The sequence below is a fragment of the Lipotes vexillifer genome, unplaced genomic scaffold, assembly GCF_000442215.2.
Source record: "Lipotes vexillifer unplaced genomic scaffold, Lipotes_vexillifer_v1.1 scaffold397, whole genome shotgun sequence".
Classification (NCBI taxonomy): Eukaryota; Metazoa; Chordata; class Mammalia; order Artiodactyla; family Lipotidae; genus Lipotes; species Lipotes vexillifer.
The window spans coordinates 285773-307857 of NW_006772681.1; the positions used below are offsets into that span (position 1 = coordinate 285773).

Here is a 22085-nt window from a genome sequence, read left to right on the forward strand (position 1 = left end):
AAGAATAATGGCTAAGATTCACCAAGTACATCACTGAGTGCCAGGAACTGTCTGGTATGCATAACCCCATTTAATCCTCACAACAAATCCAATGCGGAAGATAATAGCATCATCAGCAATTTAGAGATAAGGAAACAAAGAGGTCATATGCTTTGTCCGAGGACACAGGTAAAAATCTAAGAGCTAGGATTCAAGCTCAGCAAACCAAAGCCATATAACCAGCACACAGTTCTACCATCCAAAATAAAACACACACACTCTCGTAGTCAATCTCTTAGTACTAGTGTTAGGGGAAAGAAAAACAATTTGCATAATAATAAATCTGTCCATGAAGCCAGTCTCTCAATACACCTGGGATTTAAGACTTCTGCCTGTTTGTGGTTGCTTACAGATGGAAATTTAAAGATGCTGCAAAAGCAGGTATAGTGTTGACATCAAGAGTCACTGGATGTGGCTTCCCTGGTGGCACAGTGGTTAAGAATCTGCCTGCCAATGCAGGGGACACGGGTTTGATCCCTGGTCTGGGAAGATCCCACATGCCACGGAGCAACTAAGCCCGTGCGCCACAACTACCAAGCCTGCACTCTAGAGCCCGCGAGCCACAACTACTGAACCTGTGTGCCACAACTACTGAAGTCCACACGCCTAGAGCCCGTGCTCTGCAACGAGAAAAGCCACCACAATGAGAAGGCTGCACACCTCAACGAAGAGTAGCCCCCGCTTGCCGCAACTAGAGAAAGCCCACACGTAGCAACAAAGACCCAACACAGCCAAAAATAAATTAATTAAATAAATTAATTTTTTCTAAAAAAAAGAGTAATTGTGGTGATGGTTGCACAAATCTGTGACCATACGAAAAACCAATGATGGGTGGTTTTAAAAAAAAAAAAAAAAAAAAAAAAAGGAGGCAGTGGATGCCACAGAGGAAGGTTACTGAATGAACTCCATCTCGGTTCCCCCTGCTCTTTTTAAGGGTTACCAAATCTGGTCTTCTTGTTAGAGTGGGATCAGGAAGAACTCCACCCACTAGAAAATGGTACTAATAAAAATTGTTGTAAAGAGCTTGTTTTCACAGTCCATTGTTTTGATAGAGCTCTAGGCAAAAATATCATCTAACTTCCACATATAGTTTGTGAAATTTCAAAACAGTTCGTTGACAAAAACCTGCTCATACTCTTGCCATGACCTTTAGTTTCTCAGCCTTTCCAGTTTTCCTAGGCCGTAACTCATATTTAGCTCCACAAGAAGCTGGAAACTGTGACTGTCTCAGAGAAGTGGAACTGAGTGGTAAGGAAGAGGAATAATCCTACCACGGGAGGGAGAGCAGATATTGCGGCCAATAACGTAATCTGTTTTCACCAGCAAAGCTTAGGAGATTCACTTTTTACCACTTATTCCTTTGTGCTTTTTACATTTTGTACCATGAATGTATTTCCTATTCAAAAAACACAATGTTTATTTTAAAAATACAGTTCCTTAAAAATAATTAAATTCAGGGACTTCCTTGGTGGCACAGTGGTTAAGAATCTGCCTGCCAATGCAGGGGACACAGGTTCGTGCCCTGCTCCAGAAAGATCCCACATGCCGCGGAGTAAACTAAGCCCATGCGCCACAACTACTTAGCCTGCACTCTGGAGCCCACGTGCCACAACTACTGAAGCCTGCATGCCTGGAGCCCATGCTCTGCAACAAGAGAAGCCACCGCAAGGAGAAGCCCGCGCACCGCAACAAAGAGTAGCCCCCACCAGCTGCAACTAGAGAAAGCCAATGCAGCCAAAAATAAATTAATTTTTAAAAATTAATAATTACATTCAAATGCATGTGCCCTTTGACCCAGCAACTCCATAACTACCTCATTTATTCTATAAATATACCCATATGTGTGCAAACTGAGATAGATGCAAATTGACTCACTGCATCATTGTGATAACACAAAACTGGAAACAACCTAAATGTCTACCAACTGGGAACTGGTAAAATAAATAATGTGGAATCTATGCAACTAAAAAGAGACTGATACATTAAGCAGAAAAAATAAAACAAGGTACATAAAGCATGTATAGATACTACCACTTGCATTTTTAAAAGGGGAGGAATATATATTTATATATTTCTCTGTAAAACTACATTTCTGTGTAAAACCAATTAACAAATCTCTATCCAAGAAACTTGTAACATCAATTGCATCTGCACAAAGGAAGTATCAGAAAATAGTGCAGAAGAGAAATCTTTCTCTTTTTATATCCTTTTATATCCTAAGTGTCTTTTGCACTTTAAACCATGTGAATCTATTAAATTTTCCCCCAAAATTAAAAATATTAAAATAAAACTTAAAAAAAAAAAAAAAAACGGGCTTCCCTGGTGGCGCAGTGGTTGAGAGTCCGCCTGCCGATGCAGGGAACACGGATTCGTGCCCCGGTCTGGGAAGATCCCACGTGCCGTGGAGCGGCTGGGCCCGTGAGCCATGGCCGCTGAGCCTGTGCGTCCGGAGCCTGTGCTCCGCAACGGGAGAGGCCACAACAGTGAGAGGCCCGCGTACCGAAAAAACAAACAAACAAACAAACAAACAAACAAAACTACCTGTGTTTGCTGCCATACTGCCCAGGCTGGATCCTCAGACCCTACTTCTCTCTCCCCTTCAGAACATTCTTCTCCCTGGACTCAACCCCTCAGCAGGTGCTCTCTGCTCCCTGGTAGCTAAGCTTTGCTGGGGGAAATGACCAGATCATTGTGCTATATTGTATTACTGATCCAAATATCTTCCACCCATCCCTGGGGGAAGACTGTATGCACTACCACCCTACTGCTATCAGACCTGGCCATGTAATTTGCTTTGACCAATGAATGTGAGAAGTGCCACTCCCAGTCTGCAGGTTTAAGAGCCAGCTCACTGACTCTGCCACCTACTACAAGATCCACACGTCCCAGACAGGAGCTGTGCCGTCATCCTAGGTCCCAGTGATCACGTGGAACAGTCCATACCTTGGGTCATCAACCCAAGAAAAGCACACAGTATGAGGAAGAAAAACACCTTTGTGTTCTCAAGCCACGGAGATTTTCAGGTTCTTTGTTACATAACAGAGTTTATCCTCAGCTGACTAAATAACCATACTGACTAATTCCAAAACAAACTAAACTCATCTAATCTCACATGGTCATTTACCTCTGTTCTATATTCCCCCACCTCACCACTTTCTACAGTGTCCTCATCTGTAAAATGAAGATAACAACAGTGCCTACCTCACAAGGTCACTGAGGATTAAATAGGTTAATATGTGTAGCGCTTCATGTGGCACTTATTATAATTATTACTTACTGTTACTTGGTTTATTATCATTGTTGTTATTAATATCACTCTCTTGCTGATAATCTCTCAGTAATTTAACATGGCCCTTCTCCTGTGTCTCTCTTTAAGAAGCAAGTAATCTGCTAGGGTCTTGACACCATCTGCACATATGTTCTCCCTCCAGGTCACCATCTCCTCTACTGTCCTTTTCCCACTAGGTCATTCCCTTCTGCCTACCTTTCCCCCGCTGCATATTAGATCATCTCGGGAACTTTTAAGAAATTCCTATGTCTGCGTCCCATCCTAAATCCATTATTGGGTTGGGCAAAAGAAGGTTTATTTTTTCTTTATAAGAGTTCAAAAATATGCAGAACTCATCTATGGTGCTAGAAGACAATATCACCCTTGTGTGTATGTTTGTGGGGGCAGGAAGAAAGGGCAGGAGACCACAAGGGGTCACAGGGGCTTCCGGGATTCTGGTGATGTTCTGTTCCTTGATCTGAGCGCTGGTAGCACAGTTGTATTCACTTGTGAAGGTTTATCAAGCTGTACAATTATGATACAGGTACTTTCTGATATGTATTTTATACTTCAATAAAAATCTATATTAAGGGACTTCCCTGGTGGCACAGTGGTTAAGAATCCGCCTGCCAATGCAGGGGACATGGGTTCGAGCCCTGGTCCCAGAAGATCCCACATGCCGTGAAGCCACTAAGCCCGTGTGCCACAACTACTGAGCCTGTGCTCTAGAGCCCGCGAGCCACAACTACTGAGCCCACGTGCTACAACTACTGCAGCCCGCACGCCCAGAGCCTGTGCTCCGCAACAAGAGAAGCCACCGCAATGAGAAGCCCGCGCACCACAACGGAGAGTAGCCCCTGCTCGCCGCAACTAGAGAAAGCCTGCGTGCAGCAGTGAAGACCCAACGTAGCCAAAAATAAATAAATAGAATAAATTAATTTTTTTTAATCTATATTAAAAAAGGAAAGAAAAACCTACAAGGACTCTTATCCCTGACAACTTAAATATCGTTCTTCACTTAAGAGCTTCAAGTCAAAGCTCTTAAGACACACTTTGACTTCACCCTATCTTTCCACTCTTGATCTTACCTGTCCACTCTGTGGAGCCCCAAGCACTTCTCCACCCCAACATCTCTAACCACAATATTCACTGGATGAGGACACCTTCCCAGCCAACTCCCACTGATCATTCAAGGTCTATTTCTTTGTCTTTTTTTTTTTCTTTTTAATATTTTTTTCCCCAATTTCAAATGTCATTTCTTTTATGAGGCCTTTCCTGATCCTTCTTTCCACTTCTATCCACGCCAGATAAAATTTTGTCCTGTAAGAGAGGTTTCTTCCATAGCACTGCATAATTCTGTAACAGTCAATCTTTATTCACAACTATAGCAGCATCCATCTTACACCACCTCTTCAACTGCAATTATTTGAGGACACAAACTATGCATCACACCTCTTCAAATGAGTTCCCACTGTTCCTTTCAGAGTATGGCTATTCTATTATTATTTTAGAACTATAATAAATTGAAGATGACCGTTACTTCTTCTAATCAAAGAAATTAAAAGTTTAATAAAAGTTCAAAAGTTTAATAAAAAACATCTAGTTGGGTTGACTACTTCCCCTCTGAGAGATCTTAAAAATGCAAAAAAATGGTAAAGAGAGTTCTCAAGTTACAAAATCCTTCCAGTCACATCTAAGTATAAAGACACATGTAAATGTGTACACAAAGAAAAAAAAAAAAAAAAGACACATGTAAATGTACTCACCTGTGGAATCTGCGTGCTTTTCCCACATCCTGTTTCTCCAACAATCACCACTGTTTGATAGTTTTCTATCAAGTACAGTATATGATTCCTAAGCTGAAAAAATACAACCAAATGTTGTAAATAGACATACATTTTCTCAAAATACCTAAACAAAGATATTTAAACATTATGAAATGAGCTGTTTGCCAAAGGGAAGGAAATTTTAAAAAGAAGTATCAAAATATATTTCTAATATACATCAAAATACATTGCAGGTACTGTTGGTGTCAGTACAAGGTGATACAACTGCAACTGAGTGTAATAACTTATCAAAATATATAACGCACATACCCTTTGATTCAAGATTTCCACTTATAAGAAGTTAGACTACAGACATCCTAATACATGTGAACAAAGATGTATGTACAAGCATACTCACTGCGCATTGTTTATAAGAGCCAAAAATTCAAACAGCCTTAATGTTCATCAACAGGGGAGTGGTTACACAGCTGTGAAACACTTCAATAATGGAATAATACACAGTTGTTAAAAAGCACATATGTCTATTTGTACTGATGTGGAATGGTCAATGAGGTCTGCTATGGTAAGAAAGCAAAGTGCAGGACAGTGTGAATGATACACTACTATTTGTGTTTTTAAAGAAAGCGTAGGGACTCGCCTCGTGGTGCAATGGTTAAGAATCCGCCTGCTGGTTCAGGGGCCACGGGTTCAAGCCCTGGTCCGGGAAGATCCCATGCTGCGGGGCAACTGGGCCCGTGCGCCACAACTACTGAGCCTGCGCTCTAGAGCCTGCAAGCCACAACTACTGAGCCAGCATGCCACAGCTACTGAAGCCTGCCAGCCTGCAGCCCGTGCTCCACAACAAGAGAAGCCACCACAATGAGAAGCACGCGCACCGCAATGAGTAGCCCCTGCTCGCCGCAACTAGAAAAAGCCCACGTGCAGCACCTAAGACCCAGTGCAGCCAAAAATAAATAAATTTTTTAAAAAAAGAAGAAGAAAGGGTAAATACATATACGCTTCTTTATGTATAAGCTACTTTGAGGAAAAACAAAACAAGAAACTGGTAACTATTCTGTCTCCAGTGAGCAGAAGAAAGTGGCCAGGGAGCAGGGGTATGAAGGAGACCTTTGAATTTTGTTCAACATGCATGTATTACTTAATTTAATTTTTTTTCATTTATTAACTTGTGAAAACAAAAAGAATATGCTTTCGTCTCTACCTCTAAGGCCAAGTTCACAATAAAGCAAGCATAGGTTACATCTATATTTCAATTGGGCCTTCCTTAATCCATTCAGTAGGAGCAGAAACACTGATGTGGCCACTGAAAAGTCACAGATAATTCCAAGATCCCAAGTACTTAGCTTCAGAATGTATTTCTGTACCACATTTGATTACAGACACACCTGATGATCTGAAAAGTCATAAAGGTATTCCATAAATTCCTGGTTTGGAATGAAGTAAAAACCTGCCAAATTCTCCCACTCTGATCACTGCTCAGCTCATCTGACTCCACACCAACAATGTGTTTGGTGAAGATGGGAGAGATAGATGCTGCCTTCCTGGCTAAATAAGGTATTGACTGTTTGGGGTTTTGAATTTAGCATTATTTAGGGTCTAAATATGTAGTTCTCAAATCTCAGTGTAAAAATCTTTTAGGCTATTTGCTAAAAATGACAATTCCTAGCCCTACCCTCAGGGTTTTTGATTCAGTAGGGCTAGGGTGAAGCCCAGGAATCTGCATTTCTACAAACACCCAAAGGAGATTCTGCTGCAGGTACTCTGGGACTCGTCTAGATGCTTTCCTGTCGATTGCTTGGACTCTGCGCTTTCTCTTGTTTGGGGCAGAGAAAGGGGAAAGGTTTGGGTTCTTCACAGGTATTTTGTAAATGATATTTTGTAAATCCATCTGCTGGATGGATGGTTGAATGGATGGATGGATGGGTGGGTGTTCAAGGAAAAGTTGACAGAAAATTTGAATACAGAGAGAGACACACATGGTATTCCAGGAAAGGGAAATGACATAAGTAAAAGAAAGAAGATGGAAATAGGCAAACTATATGAACTCTATTCGAGTTGTGCTAGAAAAAGCCCACGAAAGGCTCCAAGTTTGACTTGGAAATGAATTACAATAGGTGTAGTTAGGGCCGCACTGTGAAAGCCTTGAACGTAGAGCTAGCATCTGGACTTTAGCCAGGAGGCGGTACATGCTATAAGTGTTCCGAGAAAACTGGGCAGCAATATACAAGATTGATATAAGCATGAAGAAACTGAACGCATTAACTCATACTTCATGTGCTACATACAAAGCATTGCAAGTGGAGAGTCCGACGTGTGACATTCAAGAGAGAGATGACAAAACTATTTCCAGTTTGGAGACTGGGAGAATGACGGTACCACCGACAGGCACAGGCAGGGAAATCAAGGAAAGCTGGTGCAGAGGACCAGACTGAGCTTCAGCGAGGCTGAGTTTAAGGAAGTAAGAGGACAACCTTGCACAGCAGTGTTCAGGGCCCAAAGAGAAAGCCAGCCTACAGGAGGTAGCCAAGGGGAAGGCTGCCTTGAAATGGCACTGGTGTAAAGGGGGGTGAGCCTTTGATTTACTGCTGCTTTAGTTTCAACTTCTATTTTTAAAGCTATTTTCACTGGGACTTCCCTGGCGGTCCAGTGGTTAAGACTTCGCCTTCCGATGCAGGGGGTACAGGTTCGATCCCTGGTCAGGGAGCTAAGATCCCACATGCCTCAAAACATAAAACAGAAGCAATATTGTAACAAATTCAATAAAGACTTTAAAAATGGTCCACATCAAATAAAATCTTTAAAAAAATTTAAAAATGGAATTTTCACTTTTAGTTTTAATGGGGGCAGCAGTGGTGAATGGGTAACTTTTTATCCTTTTGGTCTCTTAGCTTTATTCTTAACATTTTATGAGATTGTAACTACGCTTAAGCTCTGCTTTGATTTTTATCAATAACTTACACCCCTTTTCTTACCATTTTAATTTCAATATGTTATTAATACCTTATTGCTTTCTTTTTTTAATGTTATTTCATTTATTATAGGTACAGTTGGAGGATGAAGAGTCAAGAAAATTAAATACTCAGTAAACAATAATTATCCTTGTACTTCCAACGTTTACTACATGTCAGATATCTTACTAAATGCTCTATGTGGCTTATCTCATCTGGTCCTCATAACAATCCTATGAGGAAGGTACCATTAGTACCATATGACAGATAAGTAAACAGAGGCTCAGGCAGTGAAGCAAGGCCACACAGCCACAAATGATGAAGCCTGGGTTTGAACTCTGAAGTCTAGCTCGAGTCCAGACACTTCATCACAGCTCAAACTGTGTCCCTCAATGGTGAACCTATAATCTTATCTCCGGAGGGTCCAACTGGTTTACATTCACACATAATGGATGAGGTTAATCACCTGCAGGAGAAACCCAGCAACTATCAGTACATGAGTAACTAAAACATTTGGGGCCACAGAAAAGTCTGATCGAGGTGACTTGGCGAAATTCAGAAGGCGGCTGTTTCATATCCATTTGGAGAAAGAACGTATTAATAGAAGAGGCATTATTAGCACAGTCTAGACAAAAAAACTCCCTAAGTGCAAGGACTTGGGCAGCTTTCACCCAACAGTGTCCGGAAGAAAGAGAGACACAGGTACTGGTGGCCCCACTTACTCGGGTCATTCCAAGAGACATCATACAAGGCAGGGAGAGTTCATCACCCTTCATCAGAGGCTACAGGAAATAAATACCCTTCAACCACATCTAAACCGTCTTTGGCTCTGAGCCCACTTCCTGATTACAATTTGGCTTCCCACATGGACTTGGCAACGGGGAGAAAAGTGTGTCCATGGACTGTATTATCTGTACTGGAGAGCCACGGCTCACTGTAAACAAATATATTCTTAATTCTAGTTTACACTTTGGTCTCTTATGAGTATATGTCCATTTCATGAGATTAATAAAAATCACGTGTCTGGATGTGCACATGGTATGTAATAACCATACCAAAATCCCGTCACTATCTCAGTGGGAGTTAATCTCTTCAACAGAAACAACCTCCTATTTCTAATTAATCTTGGGTAAAGAAATATGCCTTTAAAAAGAAAGCTAAAATTGGCCACATGTTGGTAATTTGTTGAAGAGGGATGCATAAGAGTTCGCTGTGCTGTTTTCTCTACTTTTCTGTATGTTTGAACTTGTCCGTAACTGAAAGTAAAGAGGGGAAAAACGAATGTCATTTCATTTCTTCCAGTTTTTCCAATATGTAAGATCTAACCAAAAAAAACTGTAAGGACTTTCCAGACTTATAAAGTTAACTAACACACATATTTTGAACAGACGATCCCTTCAGATAAGGGTATCTCTGAGCTCGCTGCGTTCTACAGGATCATTAAGAGTAAGAGGACATTATTCACTTCAGTGCCAAGTATAAAGCTACTGCAGGGGACTTCCCTGCTGGTGCAGTGGTTGCGAATCTGCCTGCCAATGCAGGGGACATGGGTTCGATCCCTGGTCCGGGAAGATCCCACATGCCATGGGGCAATTAAGCCCGTGCACCACAATTACTGAAGCCTGTGCGCCTAGAGCCCATGCTCCACAACAAGAGAAGCCACCGCAATGAGAAGCCCGCGCGCCGCAAGGAAGAGTAGCGCCCGCTCACCACAACTAGAGAAAGCCCGCACACAGCAACGAAGACCCAACCCAGCCAAAAAAATTAATTAATTAATTAAAAAAATTAAAAAAGCTATTGCAGGCTGCTTCAGGCCGACGACTGAACATACTTATTTAATGTACCTTGAACACCGGCAGCTTCTGCCTCTGCTGCTCTATAGAAAGGGCAGCATAAGGATTGTAAACAACAGTCGTTGCAGAGTTTTCAGCTAGACTTTGTCTCTCTTCAGAGATGCTGACACCTGGTCCCTCTGTACCTGCAACAGAAATGTTTTTCTTCAGATTCTCTGATATAAGGAACAGAAAAATTGTGTGAAAGTTACAAATTCAAAGATGAAGATATACAACAGAAGCACTGCATTTTAATCTCAAACTACCAAAAGGTATTAAACTGTAATTTCAGGAAAGCATCTAGAAAGGCGCCTACGAGATTACAGAAGAGCCTCACTGCACTGTCAAGAACAAAGGAGATGGCAGACCTATTGGGCTCCAAATTGGCCACACGCAACTGTACATTATAGAGGACAATGTATTGAGTTCTGGCCAGCATGCTGCTATTATTACCAAACTCTTAATAAAAGTGGCAGAAACCTAGTGGGAATTAGCTGAGGCAAATGATGAATCCTATCACTGTAGTATGGCAGCAAGGTTCAGGGCCAATGGGCACCGATCGGGGACTCAAATGCTGCCTGGCCTTTTTCCTTCTCTCTTTGCCCCTCTCGACAAGCTCCTTTCAGTCCCTGAGACTGGCTTCTCTACAGGAGCTGGAATTAAGGCTGCTTCCAGGGCCAGAGCTCAGGCTCACAGTTCCTCCACCACTCACTCACTCACTCACTCACTCACCCACCAGCAAGGATGGACGTGCCAGAGATACAGCAGGGAACACTACAGATGCCAGCCTTACCCTGGTGTAGCTTACTTGCTTCTCTTATTCATCCTCCCAAAGAAACGTAACTTAGTGCATAAAGTGGTAATGGAGAAAGACCCAGTGAGGGGAACCGGGAATCCCAGGTGTGTGTTGTCTGTCTGGGAGATGAGGAAGGCTCTTTTTCTCCCAGCTTAGGGCCACTGCCCAACCTGATCCAATCAACTACGGCCCTGGGGTGGGGTACAGTAAGTGGCAGCGCCTATCTGAATCACAGAATTGCAGTGGTTGGTTGGGAAGTGCTGGGCCAAGAAGCCACTGTGCTGAGCAGATTAAACACCAGATACCCACAGTGGCTTCTTGGTAAAAAAAAAACGAAAAACTGGGCCTCAGGGTGGTGAAGAATAGGGAAGCCAAATCCTCCCATGAAAAGTTGTTCAACGTACAACTTTTAGCCTGAAAAGGATTTTTAGCCTGAAAAGGAAAATGCCTTAGGAGGAACATGGGTTCAATTTTTATCATCAGCCTCTGTAACTTTTCACACCAAATTGTTCATGCAGCCCAAGACAGAACTCAGAGTAATAAGTAAATTATACAGGGTTCAGAATTCAACTCAACATAAGGAAGTTATCTCTAAAAGTTAGACTTGTTCAGTACAGGGGTACGCCACCTTTGTGAATCAATAACGACCCCCCGCGAGAAGTTCACAGCCCTCTGTTAGGGGTGCTACAGGGATAATTACCCAATACTATCACCTCCCGGGTTTTCTGAACTCAGAATCTGTGATGCTATGTGAAAGTACAGAGGCTCTGTGATAAGAATATTTAGCCCAGTGATTTATTTTTACATTTTTGAGGGGTCCCAGATCCCTTCGACAATCTAATAAAGGCTATGAACTCCATCTCCTGAAAAATACACCATAATGTAATTTATCAGAACACAAAATGCTGGAGGTCCAGAGACACCCTAGAGCTAAATTTAGAATCACTGCTGTAGATCTCTGATCCCTTTTCCTTTCTTTTCTAGGAACATAGCTGTGTTCCAGAGGTCCAAGGTTGCCAAAAATCAGGTAAGTGGGGCACTGCTCTATTGTTTTGCCAAATGTTGACCTTCCTTTCAACAAGATAAAAGATAAAACAGGACCTGGAATAAAGCCTGTGCTCAAAGAGGTGAGTTTCCTTTCCTTCCTACCCTTATTATTACACCCTCTGATTAACTCCTTGTAATCTTCACCCAAGAAAACTAGAGCAAAGAAATAGCTTATCCTCATTAGCTCTGCTTTTGTCCTGAATTATCTCCTTTTCCAAACATTTTAAACCTTTACAGCATGTCTAGAATCTTTTATTTATTTTTTTATAATTTTTTTTTAATTTATATTTATTTTTGACTGCATTGGGTCTTCGTTGCTGCGCGTGGGCTTTCTCTAGTTGCGGCGAGCAGGGGCTACTCTTCATTGCGGTGTGCGGGCTTCAGTAGTTGTGGCTCACAGGCTCTAAAGCGCAGGCTCAGTAGTTGTGGCGCGTGGGCTTAGTTGCTCCGCGGCACGTGGGATCTTCCCAGACCAGGGCTCGAACCTGTGTCCCCTGCATTGGCAGATGGATTCTTAACTACTGTGCCACCAGGGAAACCCCTACAGCATGTCTAGAATCTTTTAACATTGCTCCCGCAACGTCTCTTACTTCCTCCCACACCAAAGGTTTAATCCACCCAGGTGTCTTCCTGACTACCCCATCCCTCCTGTCTCTAACCTACAGCCAAGTTCACCTCAGTACACCTCAGTTATGAGGTCTTTTACGAGAACAGCTACCGTCAATCAATGAGGAGCATGTCTCCTCCACACAAAAGACTTCATTCAACCAAACCAGGCCTGCTTCCCCACTATATATACATCCCACGGCCCATTCTGGCTGCCTATGGTTTGTTTTTTCCCTTGGGAACATTCTCAGTGCTTAAGCAAGTAACAAGTTTGTAATTCTTGTAAACCATTTCCCCATCTATAAAACAAGGCTGATAAAAGCACCGCCCCCCAGCAATCCAGCAATCCCTCTAACCTAATTTTTCGGTTTGAGTGGTGACCCATTAATGGGTTAGGAAACTCATGTAGTGGGTCATAGCTAGCACTTTTTAAAGAGGAACTAGATATAGAATAGAAAGTATCAGAGTGCACCCCAAGAAGCAATATTGTTTTTGTACAACTCTTTTTAGTTATGTGTGTGTGCATGTGCATGCACATACATGTGCATGCATGCTGAATCACAACACAATACATTATGTGTACCCATGCTGGGTCACAACACATTTCTTACTGTGTATCAGGTCAAAAAATCTTCAAAGCTGTTGCTATAAAGCGTTTGCCAGGCACACTGTCAAACATTGATTTTATCATTAAATATTTGTTGAATGAAGGAAGGAAAATGGCCAGGCCCTTCTGATCCACCTGTACTAGCAAATCAAGTCAAACTTTTTCTACAAAAACCTCAGGCAGCTCATACAAAGATCTTAAGGCAGAGATCACAAACTGGTAGAGATCACAAACTAGTTACTCAAGGACCCCAAATACGTCACTGTTAAAATGTTTGAAATCATTCATTTAAAACATGTAAAAATTTCCCATTCTAACCTGGATATTGAGCCCATATGACACCAATTGGGTGCAACCATCTACAGCTTCCTGCTTTAGATAGCATGTGTACGCTTCAGTGTAATCAATACTGTACACGTATCAGTGTACACACGCTCCAGTTTGCCACAGTTCCCACCACTCCCTATTATTTCCACCCAGCACCTTCACTTATTTAGATTGTCCCAGAGGCCCCCTGTAGCTACCTGAGCTTGTGACTCCTAGCCTATAGGACATATTCATCTAGCCTTATACCCAGTCTCACTCGCTTCCCTGACCTTCACCGTGTATTTCCCACATCCTATTTTCATATCTTCAACTTCAGTTTCCTAATCTGTAAAATAAGAGTAATACCTCCATCACAAGATATTGTGACCGGGACTTCCCTGGTGGTGCAGTGGTTAAGTATCTGCCTGCCAATGCAGGGGACACGGGTTCAATCCCTGGTCCGGGAAGATCCCACAGCCGGTGGAGCAACTAAGCCCATGCGCCACTACTACTGAGCATGCACTCTAGGGCCGACGAGACACAGCTACTGAAGCCCACACACCTAGAGCCCGTGGTCCGCAACAAGAGAAGCCACCACAATGAGAACCCATGCACCGCAACAAAAAGTAGCCCCCGCTCACCGCAACTAGAGAAAGCCCACACACAGCAATGAAGACCCAACGTAGCCAAAAATAAATAATAAAAAAAAAATTTTTTTTAAGATATTGTTACCTCTTAATAAAATGACATTAAGTAAAAGTGACTAGCACAAAGGGCCCAGTAAGTGTGCACTAAATCCATTCCCATCTCAGTGAATGACAACAGTTTACCTAGAACAGTGGTTCGCAAACTTTGATACACACTTGAATTACCTGGGGATCTTTAAAAAATACTGACGCCTGATTCCTAGCCCCTCCGGACTTCTGATTTATTACCATGGGGTATGACTGAACAGCAGGAGTTTTAAAAGCTTCCCAAGTGATTCAACTATACAGCAAAATTTGAGAACCACTTACCAAGATAGTCACTGAACCCAGAAATCTGAGTCATTACCAACTTTACCTTCCTCCACATCTGCCTCTAAAATCTCTCCCATAAGGTCCCTCCCTACTGCTCACATGCCAGAATTGAGGTTTTCAATACCCCTCCTCGATTTTAGTAGCACCTTCTCTTAAGGGTGTCCCTGACTCTAATTTCCTCCCCCAAGCATTCTGCTCACCAAGGCCAGAGTTATCTTCCAAAAATAAACCTCATTGTGTTACCTCCTGCTTAAAAACACTAAAACCCAAATTCTTTAACTTGCATGGAGACTTCTCACAATGAGGCCCCTACTTACCTTTCTGGCTTCATCTCCTACTACGCCCCAGAATATACCCTGCCACTAAACACCACGCTACTCAATTATTTTGGTGTTTTGGACACTGCTGAGGTACCATCCCACTTTGCCTTTGTTCACGCTACACCCTTTAGAGCTCCATTCTCCTACCTCTCTGCAGAACAAAGCCTCATTTGTGCTTCAACGTTCACCTCAAAAATACCACTGTCTTGGGCTTCCCTGGTGGCGCAGTGGTTGACAGTCCGCCTGCCGATGCAGGGGATACGGGTTCGTGCCCCGGTCCGGGAAGATCCCACATGCTGCGGAGCGGCTGGGCCTGTGAGCCACGGCCGCTGAGCCTGCGTGTCCGGAGCCTGTGCTCCACCACGGGAGAGGCCGCAACAGTGAGAGGCCCGCGTACCGCAAAAAAAAAAAAAAAAAAAAAAAAAAAAGAGGGTATCCAATTTTATATTATAATTGAGAGAGAGAGAGAGAGAGTATAAATCTTGAGAGCAGAGCAGAGCCCTAGTCATCCGTATTTGTCTCCTAACCACAAGGCGAGGTGTTCAGTAAGTATACCTTCAGTGAATGAACTAAATAATGGAATAGAACTCTTAGAATAATCCCATGTTCTTTAACCAAAAGAGTAGCTGGTCTGATTTTCAACAATTCATTTAGGCCTTTATTGTACTTAACACTTTGACCTGTTATTAAAGGCTTGAATAAATAAAATAGAGGATATCTCATTATCTAATGGGATCTTAGCTTTGGCTGCAAATAAAACTCAGGATGGATAACTGGCTGATGACTTAAATGCTGAATCATAAAATTATCGTTAGGGGACAAGCTACAGATTTTTAAAAAAAGAATTAACACAACCCTTGCTTAGGTTTATGTTCATCATCACTGATAGGCACGTTCAGAATTTCTGGGAACCACTCTAAATACCCTTTAAAGGCTTCCCTTATATTACCTTCTCTGTCTTATTTCATTTTTGCTGCAATATACAATACTGTGCACATCCAGACCTGCGGAGGTGCAAGTGGGGGGAAAAAAACAAGCCGGTAACCCTTTAAGAAACTTGTTTTTCACAGGAAACTGACGGTAAGAGGAGGAAGGATCTGGCACGTAAACATTCAATAAAATCCTGACTAATGAGTAAATTCAAACAAGGCAAGCAAATCATTTTGCGGCTGAGAATGGCGTTAGCCTGCAAGAGGGGGAGTGGGTGACAGCCAATACGAAGGGGGGTGTTCAATTTCTGGCAGGCACGTGGGGCGGACAGAAACCCAAAAACAGACTAAGATACTTTCCCTTTTAATGATCACTTACTCTACATCAAACAATGCGTCGTGCTCGTTATTCCAGCCCACAGGATAGATGTTACTATTCTGCCCATCTCACAGGTAAGAAGGATTAAATGACTTGCCCAAAGGAACTCTGCTACTCTACGGCAGAGCCGAGAATTCGAACCCAGGCAGTCTGAATTCCTAACATGAACTCCTAAACCCCGAGCCGCACCCCCTGTCCCGCCCCAGCGTAGCCCCAGGGCGGTAACAGGACACGCGTGGGCGCTTTAGCGTTTGCCCAGCGCATGGGCTGGGCAAGACAGGCATCAGGAGTGAGGAAAACGAGGCCTGTGGAGGCTGAGAGACTGGAACGAGGTCACACGGTGAACTTCTGCCCCGGCTGGGAGCGGATCCCTGAATCCCTCGGGACTACTGTGGCGCCTAAGCCGCGGAGCCCACCAGCTCGGAGGCAGCGGTGGCCAGCTCGCTGAGGTCAGGCCTGCGAGCAGGGCCGCAGGCGCCAGGACGCCGGCCGCGGGGCCAAGACCGAAGTCAAGCTGCCGCATCTGCCCAGCGTTCCGCCAAGGGCCTTACCAGGTCTCCAGAACTTCACCGGTCCCACGGGCGCAGCCATGCTGAGGTGAAAGGTCCCGAGGAAGGCTCCACCCCTCCTTTGCGCACGAGGCCCCGAAGGGGCCGCGGGGCGTGGCCCGCAAGGAGCCCTGGCCCTGGAGGTTACGCGGTGTTACCGCCACGACCCCGTGACCACCGCCCCCTCCGAGCTACGTAACGTGCGTTTCAGCCCCGCTGCGGCGCCCATGTGACCCGCCCCGCCATGTTGTAGAAAAGGGCGCGCTTCTCCGCCTCTGTACCGTGAGGGACCTGGGTTTTAAGTGGCCTCCCTAGGAGCATGGCGTTCCTTGGGTGGCGGCCGCACATCTCAGAAAGGGTGAGCTTTGGGAAGGGACCAATGGCACGAGAGTTTGTCGCCGCCTGCGTCACTCGGTGGGCAAGGAGGCAGTGTATTCCAAATTAATGTTACGTTACAAGCTATCACGGCTGTACTATTTCTTTTTTTTTTTTTCTAGAGTTGTCATATGCAAGAGTAACTAAGGGAGTTCAGCACAGCCTTAAGGGGAAGAATTAGAACCAGAGGGTGGCAACATATTTTGGATCTGCCTCCAGCAGTGAGTTTTCTAGCTCTGCAGGTGCGTGAGCGAGCATAGGCTGCAGACCACCTCTTAGGGCACTGGAGGCAGGATTCAAGCTATGTTTGCAGAGTTAGAATAAATGTTGTCATTTGCAAACTTGAGACACTTTTATACTTACGAAATTTATTTATTTATTTATTTATTTATTTTTGGCTGCGTTGGGTCTTTGCTGCGCGCGGGCTTTCTCTAGTTGTGGCGAGCAGGGGCTACTCTTCGTTGAGGTACGCGGGCTTCTCATTGTGGTGGCTTCTCGTTGCGGAGCACGGGCTCTAGGTGCGCAGGCTTCATTAGTTGTGGCGCACGGGCTTAGCTGCTCCGCGGCATGTGGGATCTTCCCGGACCAGGGCTCGAACCCATGTTCCGTGCATTGGCAGGCGGATCCTTAACCACTGCGCCACCAGCGAAGCCCTGTACTATTTCTTTTAGTCTCCAGATTTTCAGATTGGAGGATAATAATAGTAACTACCCTGAGGGTTTTCTAGTTCAGTAGATATTGTGCGCCTACTGTGCGCCCAGGTACTGCAGTTTCAGTCTCTTCTTTCATGGAGCTTCCATCCAAGGCGGCGGGGTGTGGGGGGAGGATGTCGTGGGAGTAAATGAGTAAATGCTCGATAAACAGTAGTGTTTATTATTATCAGTAAATAAAACAGTGGAAACAGTATGCAAGTCTTTAGGGACCTTGAGAGTAATGCTGAAAAGGGGAAGGGGGAATGGATTTAAATAAGGAACTTAGAAATCGGTAGATTTGTTAGGCTAGGACACTAGCCCAATGTTTCCTCTAGTTTGACTACTCATGATTCAGATGCTTGTGAAAAATACAGATTCTAGACCCCAATCAATCCCGAGTCAGAATTTCCAGGGGCATGGCCTGGGAACCTGCATTTCAAGCCACTCCACAGATGATTCTTTCCAGCAACCAGTTTGAGAAGGATTCTGCTAATCCAAATGAGAGCTAATAAGTTCGAGTAATAGGAAAGGTTTAATGGATAGGAATCTAATTGGAAGGAAGTGAGAGGCTTCAGAATCTATGCGCTTTAGAGCTGTGAAGAAAATTTTGCATTCTTTTGAGAGAAGTGGCATAGTCGTGGAAAGAACAAGGTCTTTGAAGACAAGTAGACATGATTTGGAATCCTAACTTTGCCATTTCCTAGCTCCAGGCTGTCATCCAATCTAAGTTGTAAAATGAGGTTTGAAAAGGTTGTATTAAATGAGAGAACACGTAAAGCTTTACTGTGTAAGACACAGCAGGCATTCAATGTTAGCTCCTGATAACTCAAAGAGAGCAAATCCACCAAGGGAAAAATTAGACTTTACATACATACACCCATTTCCAAATATCCCTTTTTTTTTTTTTTTTTTTTTCCTTGCATTATGCGGGCCTCTCACTGTTGTGGCCTCTCCCATTTGCGGAGCACAGGCTCCGGACGCGCAGGCTCAGTGGCCATGGCTCACGGGCCCAGCCGCTCCGCGGCATGTGGGATCTTCCCGAAACGGGGCACGAACCCGCGTCTCCTGCATCGGCAGGCGGACTCTCAAGCACTGCGCCACCAGGGAAGCCCCAAATATCCCTTTTTGATTTAGTTCCATAATAATGAAAATAGGGTTCACTATTTTCAGTGATAATCACTGTGCCTAGAATTCTCCATCAATCCTTTAATATCCTTCTAAGAGTCAGCTCTAAGAAGACTTCTCTAAATTCATGATCCAACTTAAGTATTATCCCTCTGCAGACCTGTGTGCTCACTTTTATGATTTAACACTTATTTAGCTGAACTGTAGTTAATCTGCCTGCACTAGTACACTAGGAGCTTCTTGAGAACAAGCATCATGTTATATTCTTATTATAGCCCAATAATAAAGTGACTATTGAGTAATGTATACATGAACACCATGCTTTATACTTAATTTTAATTCTTAATGACATTGATTCTTCCTTGTTTTTTTTTTGTCTGATTTTCACTAAGGGCCCAAGAATACAAAACAGGGTTTATACATAAACACAAGGGAAAATGAAATAAATGCCACTTTTTACGATTCCTGTGTTTTATAAATTATATAACTTATATGACTTATATGAAGACTTCCTATTTACAAGGAGATAGTATAGTAGACATGCCCAAATTACTGGATCATAATCTTCAAGCTGGAGGAGACTTTGTCTAGTCTAAATTCTCTGTTTTATAGAAGAAAAAACTGAGGCCCACGGATGTTAAAAGGACTTCATCAGAAGCAATGAGCTAATTTAGTATCAGAACTGAAACTAGAATTCAGGCTTTCTAATTCCCAGGCCAGTGGTTTTCAACCACATGGACCATTTAAAACCGTTAGAGCTTAGCTCTTCTCAATGAGAATTAGTTCTCCCTCAGAAAGTTCTGAGCCCAGCGGTCTTGAATGGATTGTTCTGCTTTCAAAGACTTCTACTAGGGAAAAACACCTAAGTAATAACCTAGATGTTGATGCTGTGGTTTTATTGCCACAAACTAGGAATGGTCTCAATGGACTATCTTACCTTTCCTAATTAAATATTTTCGGAAAGAATGGCCTAAAATAACTACTCTAAAAATTAAAACCATTATTTCTTGAGATGGCATCCAGAATTTATTTAGCTCACTGCCAACAATTACATGAAAGTTTGATCATTGTATTACATTTTGCAACTTCCAAATGGTAGATTTTCCACAAAGATACTCCTCAAAATGTTCCATAGGTACATTTTAGAAATTTTTCTCTGCCTGTGGTGGTTAACTGGTACTGTCTGCTTTGAAGTATTTCCCATCCAACCGTCTTGGCCATGTTTAGGAGGCATAGGATTTAGGAGTTTTCATCTTTGTACCAGTTAAGGCTTTTATGTAACAAGTAGTAAAAAACCCAATCCATTCTCTCATAGGCAAAAATAGCTCATGTCATCTAAAAAGTCCAAGTAGTTCTGATTTGAGACACAGCTGCATTGGGACACATAGGACATGATCAGGGCTTGCTTCTGATCATAACATTCTGCCTTCTGCTGACCCAGGTGTCACATAGTAACTAGATGGCCATGTCAACTCATGTCACATCCTCTCAGCATCAAGCCTCTTTCCAAAAATCCCCGGCAAAAGTATCTGGCTGGCCACACATCCATCCCTGAATCAATCACTAGGGCCAGGGAATATGGCGTACTGACTAGCTTAAACCTGGGTCATACACTCCTCCCCAAATCAGGTGTGCTCAGCTTCACCAGAACCACATGGACTGAGAGCTGGAAAACAGAATGGTTCCTCAGAGGGATTTCTGAGAGTGAGATTATCAGAGGTCGAATGAATGAAGCAAAAATAATAGGTAGCCATCCATGTATTCATGTACAGTAAATCCCCTACATACAATCCTTCAAGTTGCAAACTTTCAAAGATGCGAACATGCATTCACATATCCAATCTAAGTTAGTTCACGTGTCTGGCATACATTGTCAAGTGCATGCATTCTCTCCAAGTGGTTGTGCTTTGGTGTACTTTACAGTACTGTTGCTGTGCAACCCGAGGAGCTTACTAATGAGACCTGATGGAATTGGAGGCCCAGAGAAAAGGACGAAGAGAGACAAGAGGAAGAAGTAACTGAAGAACCGAAGAGATTCACGACGCAGGCAATGGCAAGGGGATTTTCTTTGAGAAGGCACTGTTAGTTTTTGAGGCACAGGACCTGAACAAAGAACAGTACACAAAGGTTGCAGCAGCCGTTCAGAATGCAATACAGTGCTACCGTGTCATCAATGACAAGAAAAAAAGAGCTACTACCGAGACATCACTGGATCGTTTTTTCAAGAGGGTAAATAGAACTGAATCCAGCAAGGAACAACCTGTGCCATCAGCGTCAGGCGTGAGTGAAATTGCAGCTTTTTGCCCTCCATCTCCTATTGCTGATGATCCTTCAGCTCTACCATCTCCCACCTCCTCTCCCTCCTCCAGTCAGTAACTCTTCTTGCCTGTTCACTCAATGCCAGCCCAGCCCCTATATGCCAGCTGTTGTACCGTACTACCGTACTTTTCAAGGTACTGTACTGCAAGATTAAAAATGTTCTTTTTAATGTATTATTTCTGTGAAAAATATTATAAACCTATTACAGTACTGTACTATATAGCCGATTGTGTTAGTTGGGTACCTAGGCCAACTCTGTTGGACTTACAAATTGGACTTATGAACGCGCTCTAGGAATGGAACTCGTTCGTACGTAGGGCACTTACTCTTAACTCTAGAACTCTTGGCTTCCTGAGAAAAATCCTAACTTCCCTTGGGTCTCCTCCATGAAGCCAGATCAGAGAGAGCTAGCTGTCCCCCAGCCTGAAACGAGGTAGTTCTTTGCAGAATTGCCTTTCCTGAATTGTACTACACGGGGATTTTCCACTGCATCTAAGGTGTAGCCCTTGGCAACTTGTAACATATGTAAACCTGTCTGGTTTGTTCACTTGCTTACAAATGATCGGGTTCACACAAGTATTAGTATAAGCAAAAGTGTTTACTCAGCTCCAAGGACTTGGGTACAGAGGTGTGGAGAATCCACTAGAAGAGACTCAGCTAAATACTAGGGGAGTCTCTATGATGTTGCCTGAGGAATTTTGCACATCTATGGAACTGGACAAGTTGGGGAGGGCAAGGCCAGCCAGGTGCTTTCTAGATAGGATGACTGTATGCTTGCTTTATTGTTCAAATTGGGATGCTACGGAGAATGAAAGCAGGGAGTTCATGGGCATAAACTGGACCTCTGCCAGGCAAACTGCGGTATAGTTCCAGGTTGTGTGGCACCAGGGAACCTAGAATAACAATGCCTCTGTGAACATACTCAACATAAGGTATGTATTCCATGCTCACGGAATACATTCAACTGCTTTATCGCTTTAGACAACTGCCCTTGTGGGGTCTGGTGTTTGGGCACACCCCAGAACATGTCATTGTTTTTATTATCTGAACACTTCACAGTATCATTTTTATGAGAATCCTTGTGAGAAATTCTTACCTGATCTTAGAATTGTTCTTCCTGTACCTGCAGTTACTTTAGTCTTA

At 43.4% G+C, this 22085-nt stretch overlaps 1 protein-coding gene across 3 annotated transcripts in view; it reads right to left on the bottom strand.

Moving 5' to 3' along the window:
- The window catches only part of DHX35 (DEAH-box helicase 35), a 73443-nt gene extending 56945 nt beyond the window's left edge, over positions 1–16498 (bottom strand). The window contains exons 1-3 of one of the 3 annotated variants that reach the window (XM_007447702.1): positions 16435–16498; positions 9887–10020; positions 5074–5166 (exon numbers count right to left, since the gene is read on the bottom strand). In XM_007447702.1, coding sequence (XP_007447764.1) covers positions 5074–5166; positions 9887–10020; positions 16435–16474 — 267 coding nt within the window. In that variant the 5' untranslated portion in view covers positions 16475–16498. The remainder of the gene's footprint in view (positions 1–5073; positions 5167–9886; positions 10021–16434) is intronic. The other 2 variants (XM_007447701.1, XM_007447703.1) reach the window with 2 other exon arrangements.
- Between the last annotated feature and the right edge of the window lie 5587 nt (positions 16499–22085).